This window comes from Sorex araneus, chromosome X, assembly GCF_027595985.1.
Source record: "Sorex araneus isolate mSorAra2 chromosome X, mSorAra2.pri, whole genome shotgun sequence".
Lineage (NCBI taxonomy): Eukaryota > Metazoa > Chordata > Mammalia > Eulipotyphla > Soricidae > Sorex > Sorex araneus.
Genome location: NC_073313.1, coordinates 361,115,026 through 361,129,186, shown reverse-complemented (window position 1 = coordinate 361,129,186; position 14,161 = coordinate 361,115,026). Strand labels below are relative to the sequence as shown.

Below are 14,161 nucleotides of genomic sequence, written 5' to 3'. Positions count from 1 at the left end.
CCTTCCCTCCCTGCGGCTCACGGGCTGGGGACAGTCCCTGTGCAGACAGATGACTGGAAGAGGCCACCAAGTCACAGAGCAGGCACCCCAGAGCCACTCTGGAGCCCCCGCCCGGGGGCACCCTGCCCACCGGTATGCAGGAAGCTTTCCTCCACGGGCAGAGTCCAGCCCACCCTTTCCCCATCAGGAAGGCAGGGTCCCTGCCTGGCGCTGGGAAGACCCTTGTTTAAGGAACACTCCTTGCTCCTGGGGCCCATTCCTGGAGGGGGGATGGTTTGTGGGGTGAATAAGAGGGTGAAGGGTTTGGCAGCTTTGGGCACCCAACACGCCAACATGTGGAGAGGAAACGGGAGGGCGTGGAGGCGGTTTATTTGCTCTGCCACAGCACAGCAGGGCGAGGTGCCAGGACAGGACGGGCCGCCCACAGCCCGCATCTGCCCCGTGCAAGCCAGTGACTCCAGCCTCACCGGCGGTCACTCACACGATGCCGTCGTAGCCCTGCAGGCCACACTTCTTGCCGGCCACCTGGCAGCCGAACCGAAGCGCCTCCTGCACGCTCTTCCCTGCAGGGGGACCAGGGTCCGGGTGAGGCCGGCCCGCTCCCCCCCCCCTACCCCGGCAGCAGCTGCCCTGCCCGCCCTCCTGCGGGGGCTCACCCTGCGCCAGGCTGAAGATGACGGCCGCGTTGAAGGTGTCGCCCGCCCCCAGCGTGTCCACCACCCGCGGCGGCGGGAAAGCGTCCGAGTGCAGCAGCTTCCCGTCGGGGCCCAGCGCGCTGGCGCCCTGCTCGGCCCAGGCGCAGATCAGCGTCGCCCTGTGACACGCGGCGGTCAGGCGCGCCGCGGCCCCGCCCGGCAGCCCCGGGCCCCGCGGGCCCCAAGCTCACCCTTTCCGCACGCGGCTGTACAAGCCCTTCAGGGCCTCCTCGGCGGACCCGAAGCCCAGGTGCTTGGCCACGTCTTTGCTGACAAACACCTGCGGGCGGGCGAGGGGAGACAGGCGGCTTGTCATCCCACTCCCACGCGCGCCCCGAGCTCCTTGTGGGCCCGCAGGGACACCCTTTCCTTCTCCTTGCCGGAGCCAGCCGGGAGACTGCGCGCGCTCATCCCTGCAGGCAGGCTGGGGACCGGCCGGGAGACTGCGCGCGCTCATCCCTGCAGGCAGGCTGGGGACCGGCCGGGAGACTGCGCGCTCATCCCTGCAGGCAGGCTGGGGACCGGCCGGGAGACTGCGCGCTCATCCCTGCAGGCAGGCTGGGGACCGGCCGGGAGACTGCGCGCTCATCCCTGCAGGCAGGCTGGGGACCGGCCGGGAGACTGCGCGCTCATCCCTGCAGGCAGGCTGGGGACCGGCCGGGAGACTGCGCGCTCATCTCTGCAGGCAGGCTGGGGACCGGCCGGGAGACTGCGCGCGCTCATCCCTGCAGGCAGGCTGGGGACCGGCCGGGAGACTGCGCGCTCATCCCTGCAGGCAGGCTGGGGACCGGCCGGGAGACTGCGCGCTCATCCCTGCAGGCAGGCTGGGGACCGGCCGGGAGACTGCGCGCTCATCCCTGCAGGCAGGCTGGGGACCGGCCGGGAGACTGCGCGCTCATCCCTGCAGGCAGGCTGGGGACCGGCCGGGAGACTGCGCGCTCATCCCTGCAGGCAGGCTGGGGACCGGCCGGGAGACTGCGCGCTCATCCCTGCAGGCAGGCTGGGGACCGGCCGGGAGACTGCGCGCTCATCCCTGCAGGCAGGCTGGGGACGGCCGGGAGACTGTGCGCGCTCATCCCTGCAGGCAGGCTGGGGGCCGACCGGGAGACAGCGCGCGTTCAGCGCTCCCGGGAAACCCAGGTGGGTCTGGAGCGCCCCCTTCAGGTGAAATCTAGTAGCACCAGTTACGCAGCCCCTGCGTTGGGTTCTGTTCTGTTCTGTCGTGACCCTGGGCCCTCTAGGTCTTCTTTTCTTCATCTTCTTTTTTGAGGGGCGCAGGAAGGGGGCGTGGTGGTACAGGATACACCCGGCGATGCTCAGGGTTTACTCCTGGCTCTGCATTCAGGAATCACTCCTCGCAGTGCTCAGGGATCCAACCGGGTCAGCCATGTGCAAGGCAAGCGTCCTACCCGCTGCTCTCTCCAGCCCTGCTCTCATCTTTATTTTATTTTTTTTTGCTTTTTTGGGTCGCACCCGGCGATGCACAGGGGTTACTCCTGGTTCTACACTCAGGAATTACCCCTGGCGGTGCTCAGGGGACCATATGGGATGCTGGGAATCGAACCCGGTCGGCTGCGTGCAAGGCAAACGCCCTACCTGCTGTGCTATTGCTCCAGCCCCCCTGCTCTCATCTTTAAAATAGAGCTTCCGGGGCTGGAGCAATAGCACAGCAGGTAGGGCGTTTGCCTTGCAGACGGCCGACCCAGGTTCGATTCCCAGCATCCCATATGGTCCCCTGAGCACCGCAAGGAGTAATTCCTGAGTGTAGAACCAGGAGTAACCCCTGTGCATGGCCGGGTGTGACCCAAAAAGAAAAAATAAATAAATAAATAAAATAGAGCTTCCTGGGTACCAGTTACACTACACATTCACATTCTCTCTCTCTCTCTCTCTCTCTCTCTCTCTCTCTCTCTCTCTCACACACACACACACACACACACACACGCAGAGGGGGAATGATTTGGGCCATAGCCGGTGCATCTGGGGGCCACTTTCAATGCCCAGGGGCCACTCCCAGGGATGCTCAGTGGACTCTGCGATGTCAGGGACCAAATCACATGCCACACAAGCGCCTTAACCCTGTACTATCGCTCCAGCCCGGGGAATTCATGCTGGGGGGGGGCAGTCATGGTTTGGGACCACTTGCTCATGCTCAGTGGCTATATCTGACTCAGGAGTGACCCTGGCAATGTTCAGACTGGAACCCGTTGCAGGGGTTTGGACATAGGCCGCAGTCACATGCTGGACAAGTAAATGCCTCACCTCCAGCTCTGTTTCTCTGGGGGAGACATTCATATTTCTTACATGTGAGTTAAAATGTAACCCCTGTGCATCGCTGGGTGTGACCCAAAAAGCAAAAAAAAAAAAAAAAATGTAGCCCAGGCTGAAACCCACCCAGCATGGCCTCTGATGCCAGAGTTATTGCCAGCCCTGCCCCCAGCTCCCCTGTGGCCTTCCTCGTGCTCCCCATCCCAGGGCTGGAGGACACCGCTCTGCCATCTGACAGGTGACGCCTGAGGAGGCCCAGGGAGGAGATGCAGCCCTGTGCAGGCTCCCTGAGGCGGTGGCCAGGGAGAGGCCAGGGGCTGCTCACCACGTCTCCGTAGCCAAACAGCTGAAAGAGCTCCTCGCGGGTCTTTTCCACCTCCACGGACACCCGGATCCTCTGGGCCAGAGGCTGCTGGGCATTGTGCTGTTCGATCCGCTGCAGCATCTTCACCTGCTCGGCCGCGTTCCGGCCCTGCGGTGGGGCCGGCAGGTCAGGGGCAGCTGCGTGTGCTGCGGCCGCTCCGACTCCTTCTTCCCTCTCCACACAGCTCCGGGAGAGGGTGGCAGGGGCTGGAGGGCTGCAGCCCTGGGCTAAGACTCAAATCATAGACTTCTGGATAGAGGGGTGGTGGGGAGGGCCGACCAATAGTACAGCGGATAGGGCATTTGCCATGCACGGGCCGACCCGGGTTCGATCCCCGGCATCCCATATGGTCCCCCAAGCACCGCCAGGAGTAATTCCCAAGTTCAGAGTCAAGCCTCAAAATTTTAGAGCTGTTGTGGAGTTCATGCCCAATTCAATCAACATAATCAGTGGCTGAATAAATAGCAGTACTCCTACATTTTTAAAAAAGAAAAAAATCTAGAGCTGTTGTTACTTTTTGGGTTTTGTTTCTGTTCTGGGGGGCCACACCCAGCAGTGCTCCAGGATCACTATGTGTTTGGGGACTCCAGGGACCATACTTGGTGCCGGGGATCGAACCCCAGCTTGGTCACATGCAAAGCAAGTGCCTTATCCACTGCATTATTGCTCTGGCCCTTCTGGTGCTATTGTGGAGCTGTGAGACCCCATGGTCCTGCCTTGCATTTCCCAGGAGAGGGTCTAGGGACTGAGAGGCTGGGAGCACGGCTGGAGCGGGAGAGAGCAAGGCCCTGAGTGTCATCCCAGCTACGGCATGTCCCTCTGCCCCCTCACACCACAGCGTGTGGCCATCATTAAAACAAAACAAAAGCAAAAACTTTTCTAAAGGACCTACAATAAATTTTTTTGCTTTTGATTTTGGAGCCCATCGGCAGTGCTCAGGAATTACTCCTGGTGGTGCTCAGGGGACCACCTGGGGTGCTGGGGATCAAAGCTGGGTCAACTGTGTGCAAAGCAAACACCCTCCCCACTACAATAAATCAGTGGCAGGTCTGGGGTTAGCACTCAGGACTCCTCAGAGTTTCCTTCCACCCAGACACCAAAACTTTTCTCTCCATGGGGCAGAGTCTGGCCTCACGGAGCCAGGGCCAGTATGTAAGTGGCAGGGACACTGGGACGGAGCCAGAAGCAAGCAGTGTGACCCTGAATAACGCCTGGTCACCCGGGCCTCCAGGTCCCCACCTGAAACACAGAGGGCTGTGGGTGGGGGCGGGATTCCTTTTTCTCTAAGGTACTTCGTGGTGCAAAGAAACCCAGGAGGAGACTGCCATGGATAGACAGGGCAGGCAGAGGGGCACAGCAGGGGGAAGGCTTGCCTCAATGTGGATCCACTTGAAGCGAGTGAGGTCAACCTTCTGGAAGTCTGCGGCAGACACATCTGGCAGGTTCCTAAGTCCCACGTGGATGCGACAGAGGACACAGGCATGGTGAGATCAGGCAGGATGCAGCGGACTAGAGGCAGTTTGCTCAGGTACTTCTTCCTATGTCTAGGGCTCTGCTGCTAGCGATGGGCGACTCAGCCACAGCCCGCAGTCCAAAGGACTTGTAGAGTGTGCCTTGGGGACCTCATCTCCCTGGAGGCCCTAAGAGCTCTGAGGACTACAATTCCCAGAATTCTCCCTGCCTGCTATGTGCACAGCTTCCAGCAGTCAATGGCCGCCCTTCCTAGAGCCTGGCTCTGGCCCCACTCACTCTAGTCGCAGCACCCCTGCCCAGAGTTTGAGTGCTTCATGTCAAACACTGAGGTCAAGGTTGGTGCTGAGGATACATTTGTGAGGTGTAAAGACTTTGGGTTTTTTTTGTTGTTTTTTTGCGTCACACCCGGCGATACACAGGGGTTAACTCCTGGCTCTGCACTCAGGAATCACTCCTGGCAGTGCTCGGGGGACCATGTGGGATGCTGGAAATTGAACCCAGTTCAACCACGTGCAAGGCAAATGCCCCACCCGCTGTGCTATCGCTCTAGCCCCTGAGGTGTAAAGACTTTGAAGGGTCAAGTATGACCCTCCCGATCAGTCTTACACCTGGGCCCTCCCCTCCCCTCCATCCGCTCATCTAATCCTGTGCCTTGGGCCTTTCTGAGGCTGCTCCCCAGAGGTGCAAGGGGCCCAAATGCACAGCTCACAGCCCTGCTGCCATTGGTAACGTGTACCAACAGCCATAGTTAAGGGAGTGGGTCCTAAACACTTTTTCTGAACGTCCTTCTCTCACTCGCACATGTGGGCGATGAGAGTTGCTAAGGATTGTTGGTGAGCAGGCTAGGGACCGGGGCCAGAGCGTGCGGCCACCACTAGCAGGTCTGCCTAGCACCACTCTGTCTGGTCCACGGCGCAAACCCTGGCCAAAGAGCTTGTCCTGGTGAGATACAACAGCAGCCTGCCACTCGGGCAGCTGGCCGTGGGTCGTCTCAGCGTAGAGGAAGGCCTGTCATGCAACTTGATTCTCCCGAGCCAGGGCCATGTGGGGTGAGGGCTCGTCTGTTTTAAACACCCCAACCGCAGCTGCTTGGCGCCATGGGTCGGCATCCAGCCGGGAAATCTCGGTCGGGCACCTCTTCTGGGCTTAGGGATGCTTTCACGTCACACCTCGCATTCCTCTGTCCTTGGAACAACTTCCCCCTACCCAGCCCCGCCGGTAATTGGCTCATTACAGAGGAATCACCTCATAAATTACACTGTCCACGCCTGACAGTCCCTGGCAATGGCCGCAGCCAAGTCGCTGGACAGAGCGGCGCCCATCTCTTCCCACCTCTCTTTTTCCCTAATCACAACCAATTCAGCAATCACTGTGGAGGGGACAATTTCGGGTGCAAAGATGTGGCCACCGAGGGTGGGCCGAGCAGTGATTGGCGCGCTGTGTCAGGGCGTGGAGCGGCCATGCAGTGATTGGTGGGCTGTGTCAGGGTCGTGCAGTGATTGGCAGGCCGTGTCAGGGCGTGGTACGGCCGTGCAGTCATTGGTGAGCTGTAGCAGGGCGTGACGGCGCCGTGCAGTGATTGGTGGGCTGTATCGGGCCGTGCAGTGATTGGTGGGATTTGTCAGGGCGTGGTACGGCCGTGCAGTGATTGGTGAACTGTATCAGGGCGTGACGGGGCCCTGCAGTGATTGGCGGGCTGTCAGGGTGTGGCCAGGGCTTACGTGTCGTAGAGCACAATGGTGCGCGAGCCATTGGAGTTGTTGACGATGCAGCAAGAACACGGGGTTTCCCCCCTGCTCTGCCAGGCCACCTGAGACACGTCCACTCCCCGCCGCCTGAAATCAGCCACCAGGAAACTGGGGGCAGGGGGCAGCCCGAGCCGAGGGCAGGGCGAGGAGACAGAAGTTAGAGCCTGTGTGTGGCCGGAACCTCCCCCACGAGTAGGCTGTGGGGGGCCAGAGCACGTGAGCCAGTGAGAGGAGACGGTCCTGTCCTGGGGCTTGAGGGCTGGCAGTGGCGGCGGTGGCTGGCATGGTACAGACGGGGACACAAACCTGTGAGCGTGCAGGATGGTGCGGCTACCGCTGGCCTCATTGATGATGACGGTGGAGATGGGGACAGAGCCTGTGGTCTGGTGGACCACGTAGTGCAGGTCCACGGAATAGCGGCGCAGGTCTTCCAGGACAAAACTGCCGGGCGGAGTCACCCGGGGGGTGAGGGGGCAGAGATCGGCGAGGGCTGGGGGACCAGAGGGAAGGGTCCCTAGGGGACCCTGAAAGGCAAGGGGGGCAAGCAGAGGGTATTTGCGGGAAGGGGTCTCAGCAACTCGGGGCTGTCCCGGGCCATGAAGGGGCACAGAGGCAGGAGGGCGCAGCTGGAACTCGGTGAGGAAACAGATCTGGGACAGGATTCAGAGACACAATTTAATCCTGACTGGAGCAAACCCTGACCAGGACAGGACAAAATATGGACCCTGTTAGTAAGCCAGAGGTGGCGGCACTGCAGCCCATTTCATGCAAGAACTGGGAAGAATTGATTAATTGCTCAAGTGGTAGTACTTTGGCCCCCAACTGCCCCCCACCCCGGTCTTTGAAGCCCCTGCCCAGCCTCCTGGGGCTGGTCTCAGCTTTACCGCCTCCAGGATGCCCATTGCCCTCTCCTCCCACAGTGCAGTGGCAACTCTCCTGAGTGATGAGGGGCTCCTGGTGCCCACTGCCTCTCCCCCTGGGCCTGCTCTAGGAATCTGGTCCAGAATCCTCTCCGTGGGAGCGAGCTGGCAGGCATCCCACAGGTGCAGCAGGACAGGAAGGTCTGCCACCAGCGTCCTGGGACCCACAGGGGAATCCTGTCCTCTCACTCTGGCCTGACCCCACTTCCCCACTTCCAGCAACACTGAAGCATTTGTGGAAAGATGCCAGGCTTGGCACAGCAGCATTCCCACCTGCCACCTGCAGGCACCTTTCAATAGCCACCCGCCCACAGCCTGGAAAATGGGGTTTGTCTTGCCATGGATCTCCTGCACCCAGTGTGCCTGGCAGCCGGCCCGAGCCGACTCCGGAGCAGGACACGGGGAGCCTGACTGATCAGAAAGGGCGTTACTGCCCAGGACTGCGCCGAAGGCAACTGCAGACTGAACTGGACATCCACATGGGTGCTGGCCGCTTGGCGTCTCACTGGCCGGGCAGTCACCTCCTGTGCCCTTCTGCCGGCAACTCCAGAGAGCAGTCTGGCAGTGTGGGGGGGCAGGAACCGGTCGCAGCCCCCGCCTCAGAGTTCAAAGTGCTGAGTTTCACAAACCAGCTGCCTGGCAGCCTGCCCAGTGTCCACAGCGGACAAAGTGTAGGTCCCAGACCCAAAAACTCCTGACTTGAGGACGTCAGAGGCCAAAGGGCTCTGAGACACACACCCCCCTGCTGCAGCCCACATGGGGACCACATGGTCCACTTGGGAGTTGGAGCTTCCACAGCCAATGGGCTGGAGCCCCACTTGACTCCAGGTGCCCTGGGGCCGGTCACCTCTGCTACAGCCAGGAACAACAAAAGGGCAGAACACATTGGCCCTGTCCCCTCAGTGGGCCCTGGGTGCTGGGGATCAGGAGGACTGGGAACCATGTGTGGGGAGCAGCCTAGCAGGCCCTGAGCTTACCCCCATGGCTGGGAGGACAAGGGGTGTGGCCGCAGGGGCTCCCAGGCAGCGTTTAGAGTGGGAAAGTGGAAAGACCCACCAGCGAGGTTTGGGCTTGAACCCCAACAGGCTCCCTGGCACCCCCATTCCTGGGCTTCCTCCTCCTGCCCCCACCCGTTCCCCCTTGTACTCACTCAGCCACGTGGCCGGGGGCCAGCGAGCCCATGAAGGCACAGGGCGCTCCGAGCAGGGAGAGGACAGTGCAGGAGTTGGACGCGTTGCCTCCACGCTGCCATCGCTGGGACAAACATCTGCAAAACAACCCAGCACAGCTCCCTGCAGCCGCTGCCCGCTGGGATCACTGGGCACCAGCGTGGGGTCCCCAGGCGAGCGCTCAGGCGGGATCTCTCCTTCCGCAGGGCGGGCAGCGTACTGGGGGCCCTGGTCTGTCTCCTCAGCACAGGCCAAATCCAAGTCCACAGCAATTCATGTCTCCACTTCCGCCGAGTCAGAAAACCGGTACCAGGCAGGGTCCTGCTAACCCGGGGGTCACTGTCTCCATGTGATAACCCCCCAGCCCCACCCTGCCTTGGGAGCTGGATAGGGTCCAGCTGCCTCTGCCCGAAGGAGTTCAGTGTAAACCCGGTTCCTGTCTCACTTCTGGTAACAGCTTTGGCTAACACGAGGCAGTCAGGAAACCAACAGCCATAGGCATTGTGGCCAGGGGCTGGGCAGCAGGGACGGCACTTGCCTTGCAGGTGTGCGGCCCTGGGTTCAATCCCTGGCAACACAAACGAACAAGTAGGTGGAGCTCACCCGTATGTCAACATCAGAGACTGTGGAGGAGATCAGCAATTTCCCCCGTAGCCCCTCTCTCCACCTGAGTTTTATTAGGGTGCAACTGTCATGATACTGTGGTGTAAGTTGCCATTTTACGTAATTAAAATGCACCGGGGGGCTGGAGTGATAGTACAGCGGGTAGGGTGTTTGCCTTGTACGCAGCTGATACAGGTTCAATCCCCGGCATCCCATAGGGTCCCCCAACAATGCCCCGAGGGATCGCTGAGTGAAGATAAGCCAGGAGCGTGCATTGAGCATTGCTGGTGTGGCCCAAAAAGCAAAGCCAAAACATGTAACATGATGTGAGTGGAAGTGTCCACGTAATTAACATGGGCCACAGCATGAGTGGAAGTTTCTGAAAAAAAAAAAAAAAGTATGCATGGTACTCATGGAATTGACAGCTTGTGTAAGTTTCTGTGTCGCTGTCGGGGACCCTGGGTGCGGAAAGTGGAGGTAACGGACATGTCCCGGTGTGACGGAAGAGCCATGGAGGAAAGGGCTGATGCACCTACACACAGGGAGATGATAACCGCCCTCAGGGTCTCATCCCTCCCCTCACATGGCTACTTCTCCATGGTCCAGTCATCCCAGGAGGTCACCACAGGTGGCTCTCCCCCTTCCAGAGCTAAGCTAGCCTTGGCAGCTTACAACAGAACTGCTAATACCAGGACACCAAGGCAGAACGTTTAGACTAACTGTACGCGCACACTTTCCCACAGGCTCTTTCTGCCTGGAGAACAGGGAGGGAACATGAGCTCGTTAGAAAATAGGTTACTTTGAGTCCAGAGTGATATAGTACAGTAGGCATGGCACTTGCCTTGCACACAGCCAACTTGAGTTTAATCCCCGGCACCCCTTATGGTCCTCTGAGCCCCGCCAGGAGTGATCCCTGAACACAGAGCCAGGAGTAAACCCGGAGCACTGCCTGGTGTGGCCCCCAAACAAACCAACCTTTGTAAATGGCCAAGTAGTGTTCAAGCCCCAAGTTTATAAAATGATCACATGGAGATGAGGGGCAGACCACAGGGTGTCACCCGCCCCCATCATTCAATGAGTGACAAATCTCCCCCACTTTTTTTTTTTTCGCTTTTCTTTTTGGCTTTCTTGGTCACACCCAGTGATGCTCAGTGGTTACTCCTGGCTCTGCACTCAGGAAGTATTGCTGTTGGTGCCCGGGGGACCGTACAGGATGCTGGGGATCGAACCTGGGTTGGCTGTGTGCAAGGCAAACACTCTACCTACTGTACTCTCGCTCCGGCCCCTGCTACCCCACTTCTGACCTCCCGATTCCGAGCCCCGGCTGTGTATTCCCAAAAGGGAAAGTACCGAGGCCCCATGCGATGAGGCTTCGAAGGAAGGGGGCTCAGGGATGCTCCGCCGCCTCCACAGAAAGAATGAGCACTTGGATGCTTTCTGGAAAGCTCTTCCCTGCCGGGCCCTGGAAGGTGGGCTCCTCTTCAGGGACCTGCTCTGCTCCTGGGCATCCCCCACTGTCCACAGAGCACAGAGATCCGGGGACAAGCAAGGCCAAGGCTCCTGGGCGGGACTGGGACCCCTATTGCAGGCGCGATAGCCAGGAGCTAACCGGGCAGGGCAGGGGCGAGACAGGAAGAGGCCCGCAGGACAAGTCAGTGACGGGGGGATAGAGTTGGGGCTGGGGCAGACGCAGACGAACAGCAGCAGAGGGTCTCTGGATCTCCTCACTCAGTGCTCACACCCCGGCCAGTCCCTGGCGTCCTGGAGGAGTAGCACGGGGCTCAGAGTGCCTGCCTCGCCAACCTGGGGACTCACATCCAAACCCCGTTTCCCGGAGGAGCCGAGCACAATCCGGGCAGCTCTGCTGACTGTGAGCACCGAAACAATGACACACGAGTGCCAGAGCCAGGAAGTACGACCTCCGGCCAGCGCATGTGTGAGCGCCCCATGAGCACAGCAGTGAGTGAAAACTTGAGCACCTCAACTCAGGGTGAGCCCTGGCGCACCTGTGTGCAAGCGCAGCAAGGAGAAAAGAGCGTGTCCCAAACCGTGTCCGAGTGTGTGAGCACTGGGGTTTGAGCACACTGGAGCCTGAGTCAGACCCAGCACTGCTGGGGCGCCTTGGTGGTCCCCAGCACCGCCTCCTTAGGCCCAACCATTCCACCGTGGGCCCAACTGGCTGAGTATTGCCAGAAGTGACCTCTGGACCCACTGTGGCTTACTCTCCAAGCCCATGTTCTCCCTGGAACGTGCATCTCACTTGTCCATGTTTCTTTTCCTGTTTCTACTCTAGAGAAGTCTGTGTTCGCTCTCCTCCCCCTCACTTCTTTCACTTCTTTCTTTTTTTTTTCTTTTTGGGTCACACCCAGCGATGCTCAGGAATTACTCCTGGCAGTGCTTGGGGGACCATATGGGATGCCGGGGATCGAACCCAGGTCGGCTGCGTGCAAGGCAAACGCCCTACCTGCTGTGCTATCGCTCCGGCCCCGTCTTTCACTTCTTTCTAAGTAAGTTTCAATAAAAACTTTCTTGTTTCACAAAAAAAAAAAAAAAAAGTGTGTGAGCAGCCCAGCCACGCAGGTGCAACCCAGGTCGTTGTAATACAACAGGTGTACAGGGGAAGACAGGAATCAGGCCCTCATGGGTGGGAATGTGGGCTCAGCCTCCCCAGGCCCTGCCTGTCCCCAGAGCACCTTGGGTGGTTCCTCCCTGCACCCAGGGGCTGCCCACAGAGCGGGGTTGCCTCTCTAGCCTCGTGCCTTAGGCCCGCTCACTGTCCCAGTACCCTGGCAAGGGGCTTTCACCTCCAGCAAACAGCAGCTGGGGCAAAGGGCCAGCTGGGAGAAGCCAAGTGACAGAGAACAGGGCAGAAGCAGGAGCTCCGACTTCTGAGCCATGGTGATAATCAGCGCCCCTTCACTGGGGAAAGCAGGCAGGAACCCCTTCCGCCTCCCTCCTCAGCTGCCCCAATTTCAAAGAGGATCTGAGTCCCCCTCACACACTGCCCTTGTGTAGCGGCTGGGAGGGAGCTCTGTGAATGCATGGGGCTGTGGGGACCCCCAACATACACACAGACACACATGCACACATGCTGGGTGCTCCAACACACATGCACACAGGACCCCCAACACATGCACACATGCAAACATGCATGCAGGATGCTCTAACACACAGAGAACCCCCAAAACATACGCATATGCATACATGCATGTAGAACGCTCCAACACACATGCACACATACAGGATATTCCAAAACACATGCATGCAGGACACCCCAACACACTCATGCGCACAGACATGCAGGATGCTCCAACACACACACAGAACACCCCAACACACATGCACACACACATGCACACATGTGCAATGCTCCAGCATATACACACAGGACACCCCAACAAATGCATGCAAGCACACCTGCAGGATACTCCAACACACACATACATGCATACATGCACACAGGACACCCCAATTCACACATGCGCACATATACATACACATGGATGCTCCAGCACACACACATGCATGCACAGATGCAGGATTCTCTCTCTCTCACACACACAGAGGATGCCCCAGCTCCCCCCTCAACTGGGTCCAGCTGCGGGGACAGTACCAGCAACCCCTTGAAAGCCCTGGATCCCTCCCACAGAAATGCCTCCCTGGCACTAAATAGTCACACGTGTAAGTGCTTCTCAAGAGTAAGTCTAATAAGTAACAAGTAGAGTGAGTCTAATAAGTAACAAACACTGCTGCTACTTCTGAACCCAGGGCCATGTGTGTCTGTGGACACTGGCTGAAGGTAGGTCTGGTCAGCTTCTTAGGGAATCTGGCACCAGGAGAAAGGGTCAGGACCCAATGTGCCCGCTGCGTGCCTAACCCAGGGCTCCCCGCGGTGCCTGCAGGGCCAGGGAGCCCAAGCCCCAGCCCCACTGCAGTGTGGTTTCCCTGCTCCCAGCGAGCCAGCTCCACACGCTGCGGCTGGGGCGCCTTGGGGGTCTCATAAAGATGCAGATGACCATGCCAACTAGGAGGCAAAGCCCGAGAGAGGCACGTGCCGCCTGCCTGCCTGTCACAAAGCCGAGGCGCCCCCGCAGCTCTCTAGCTGCATGCCTCGGGAAGTCACCTGCTCTCCCAAGCTGGGCTGAACCCGGGGTAAAACTGGCCGGTGGTCCTGCCACTGGCTAACTGCGCGGGGAGAAAGCTCAGGCTTCTTTATTAAAAGCCTCGCTTCTCTCCCCAGCTGGGAGGGAAGGACACAGGGGTCCTGCCTCACTGTAGGGGGTAGGGACAGGACTCGGCGGAAGGGGGACCTAGCTCCGCGACCCTGCAGCGACCCCTGAGGTCTCTACCTGCTGTCCTCGTCCTCCTGCGGGTACTTGTCCACCACGTTGATGATGTCCAGCACCACGAGTCCCACACACAGGATCTGTTTGTTTTCCATAGGGTCGCTCCAGAACTTGCTGCCGCCCAGCTGAGTGTCCTCTGAGCTTGGCCTTTTATTCCAGACCCTAGTGTCCAGGCTCCAACGGGCTGCCCTGGCCCCTCCTCCACGACCCGAGCTGCTGCTCCTCCTCCTCCAAGCAGCCGCTGGGACAGCGCGGGGGGCGGGGGGCAGAGGGGCGAGGGAAACACGCCTAGGGCGAGGCGGCGGCGCCACCAGCAGTTAATCACGCCTCCCACTTCCCGGCCTCAGTTTCCCCCTTTGTCAGATGAACTCGGGTCTAGCACTGTCAGCCATGCACAGAGGAAGGGCAAGAAGTACACGCCCTCTGCCCGCCCTCGCCTACACCTGCAGCCCGGGCTCCCGGCGCGACGCCCGTGCCGCGCAGCGGGTGGCGGCTGCAGTGCCCCGCGACTCCCGAGGGCCCGCCCCAGACCCGCCCCAGGCGCCCAGGCCCCGCCTCCGCCGCGGAGCCACCGC

General features: G+C 59.9%; 1 protein-coding gene across 3 annotated transcripts; it reads right to left on the bottom strand.

Annotated features, from left to right (window-relative positions):
• Positions 1-353: 353 nt before the first annotated feature.
• On the bottom strand, positions 354-14,136 carry KHK (ketohexokinase). 3 transcript variants are annotated; one of them, XM_004618929.2, is made up of 8 exons: positions 13,590-14,136; positions 8,619-8,735; positions 6,522-6,656; positions 4,701-4,773; positions 3,289-3,435; positions 887-975; positions 657-814; positions 354-563 (listed from the first exon to the last, which is right to left on the bottom strand). In XM_004618929.2, the coding sequence occupies exons 1-8, from the start codon at positions 13,679-13,681 to the stop codon at positions 478-480; spliced, it is 897 nt and encodes a 298-aa protein (XP_004618986.1). In that variant the 5' UTR covers positions 13,682-14,136; the 3' UTR covers positions 354-477. The 3 variants fall into 3 exon arrangements, with proteins under 3 accessions (XP_004618986.1, XP_004618987.1, XP_054978626.1); XM_004618930.2 differs by lacking the exon at positions 6,522-6,656 and adding an exon at positions 6,855-6,989 and having other exon boundaries at positions 13,590-14,133; XM_055122651.1 differs by lacking the exon at positions 6,522-6,656 and having other exon boundaries at positions 13,590-14,131.
• Positions 14,137-14,161: the final 25 nt, after the last annotated feature.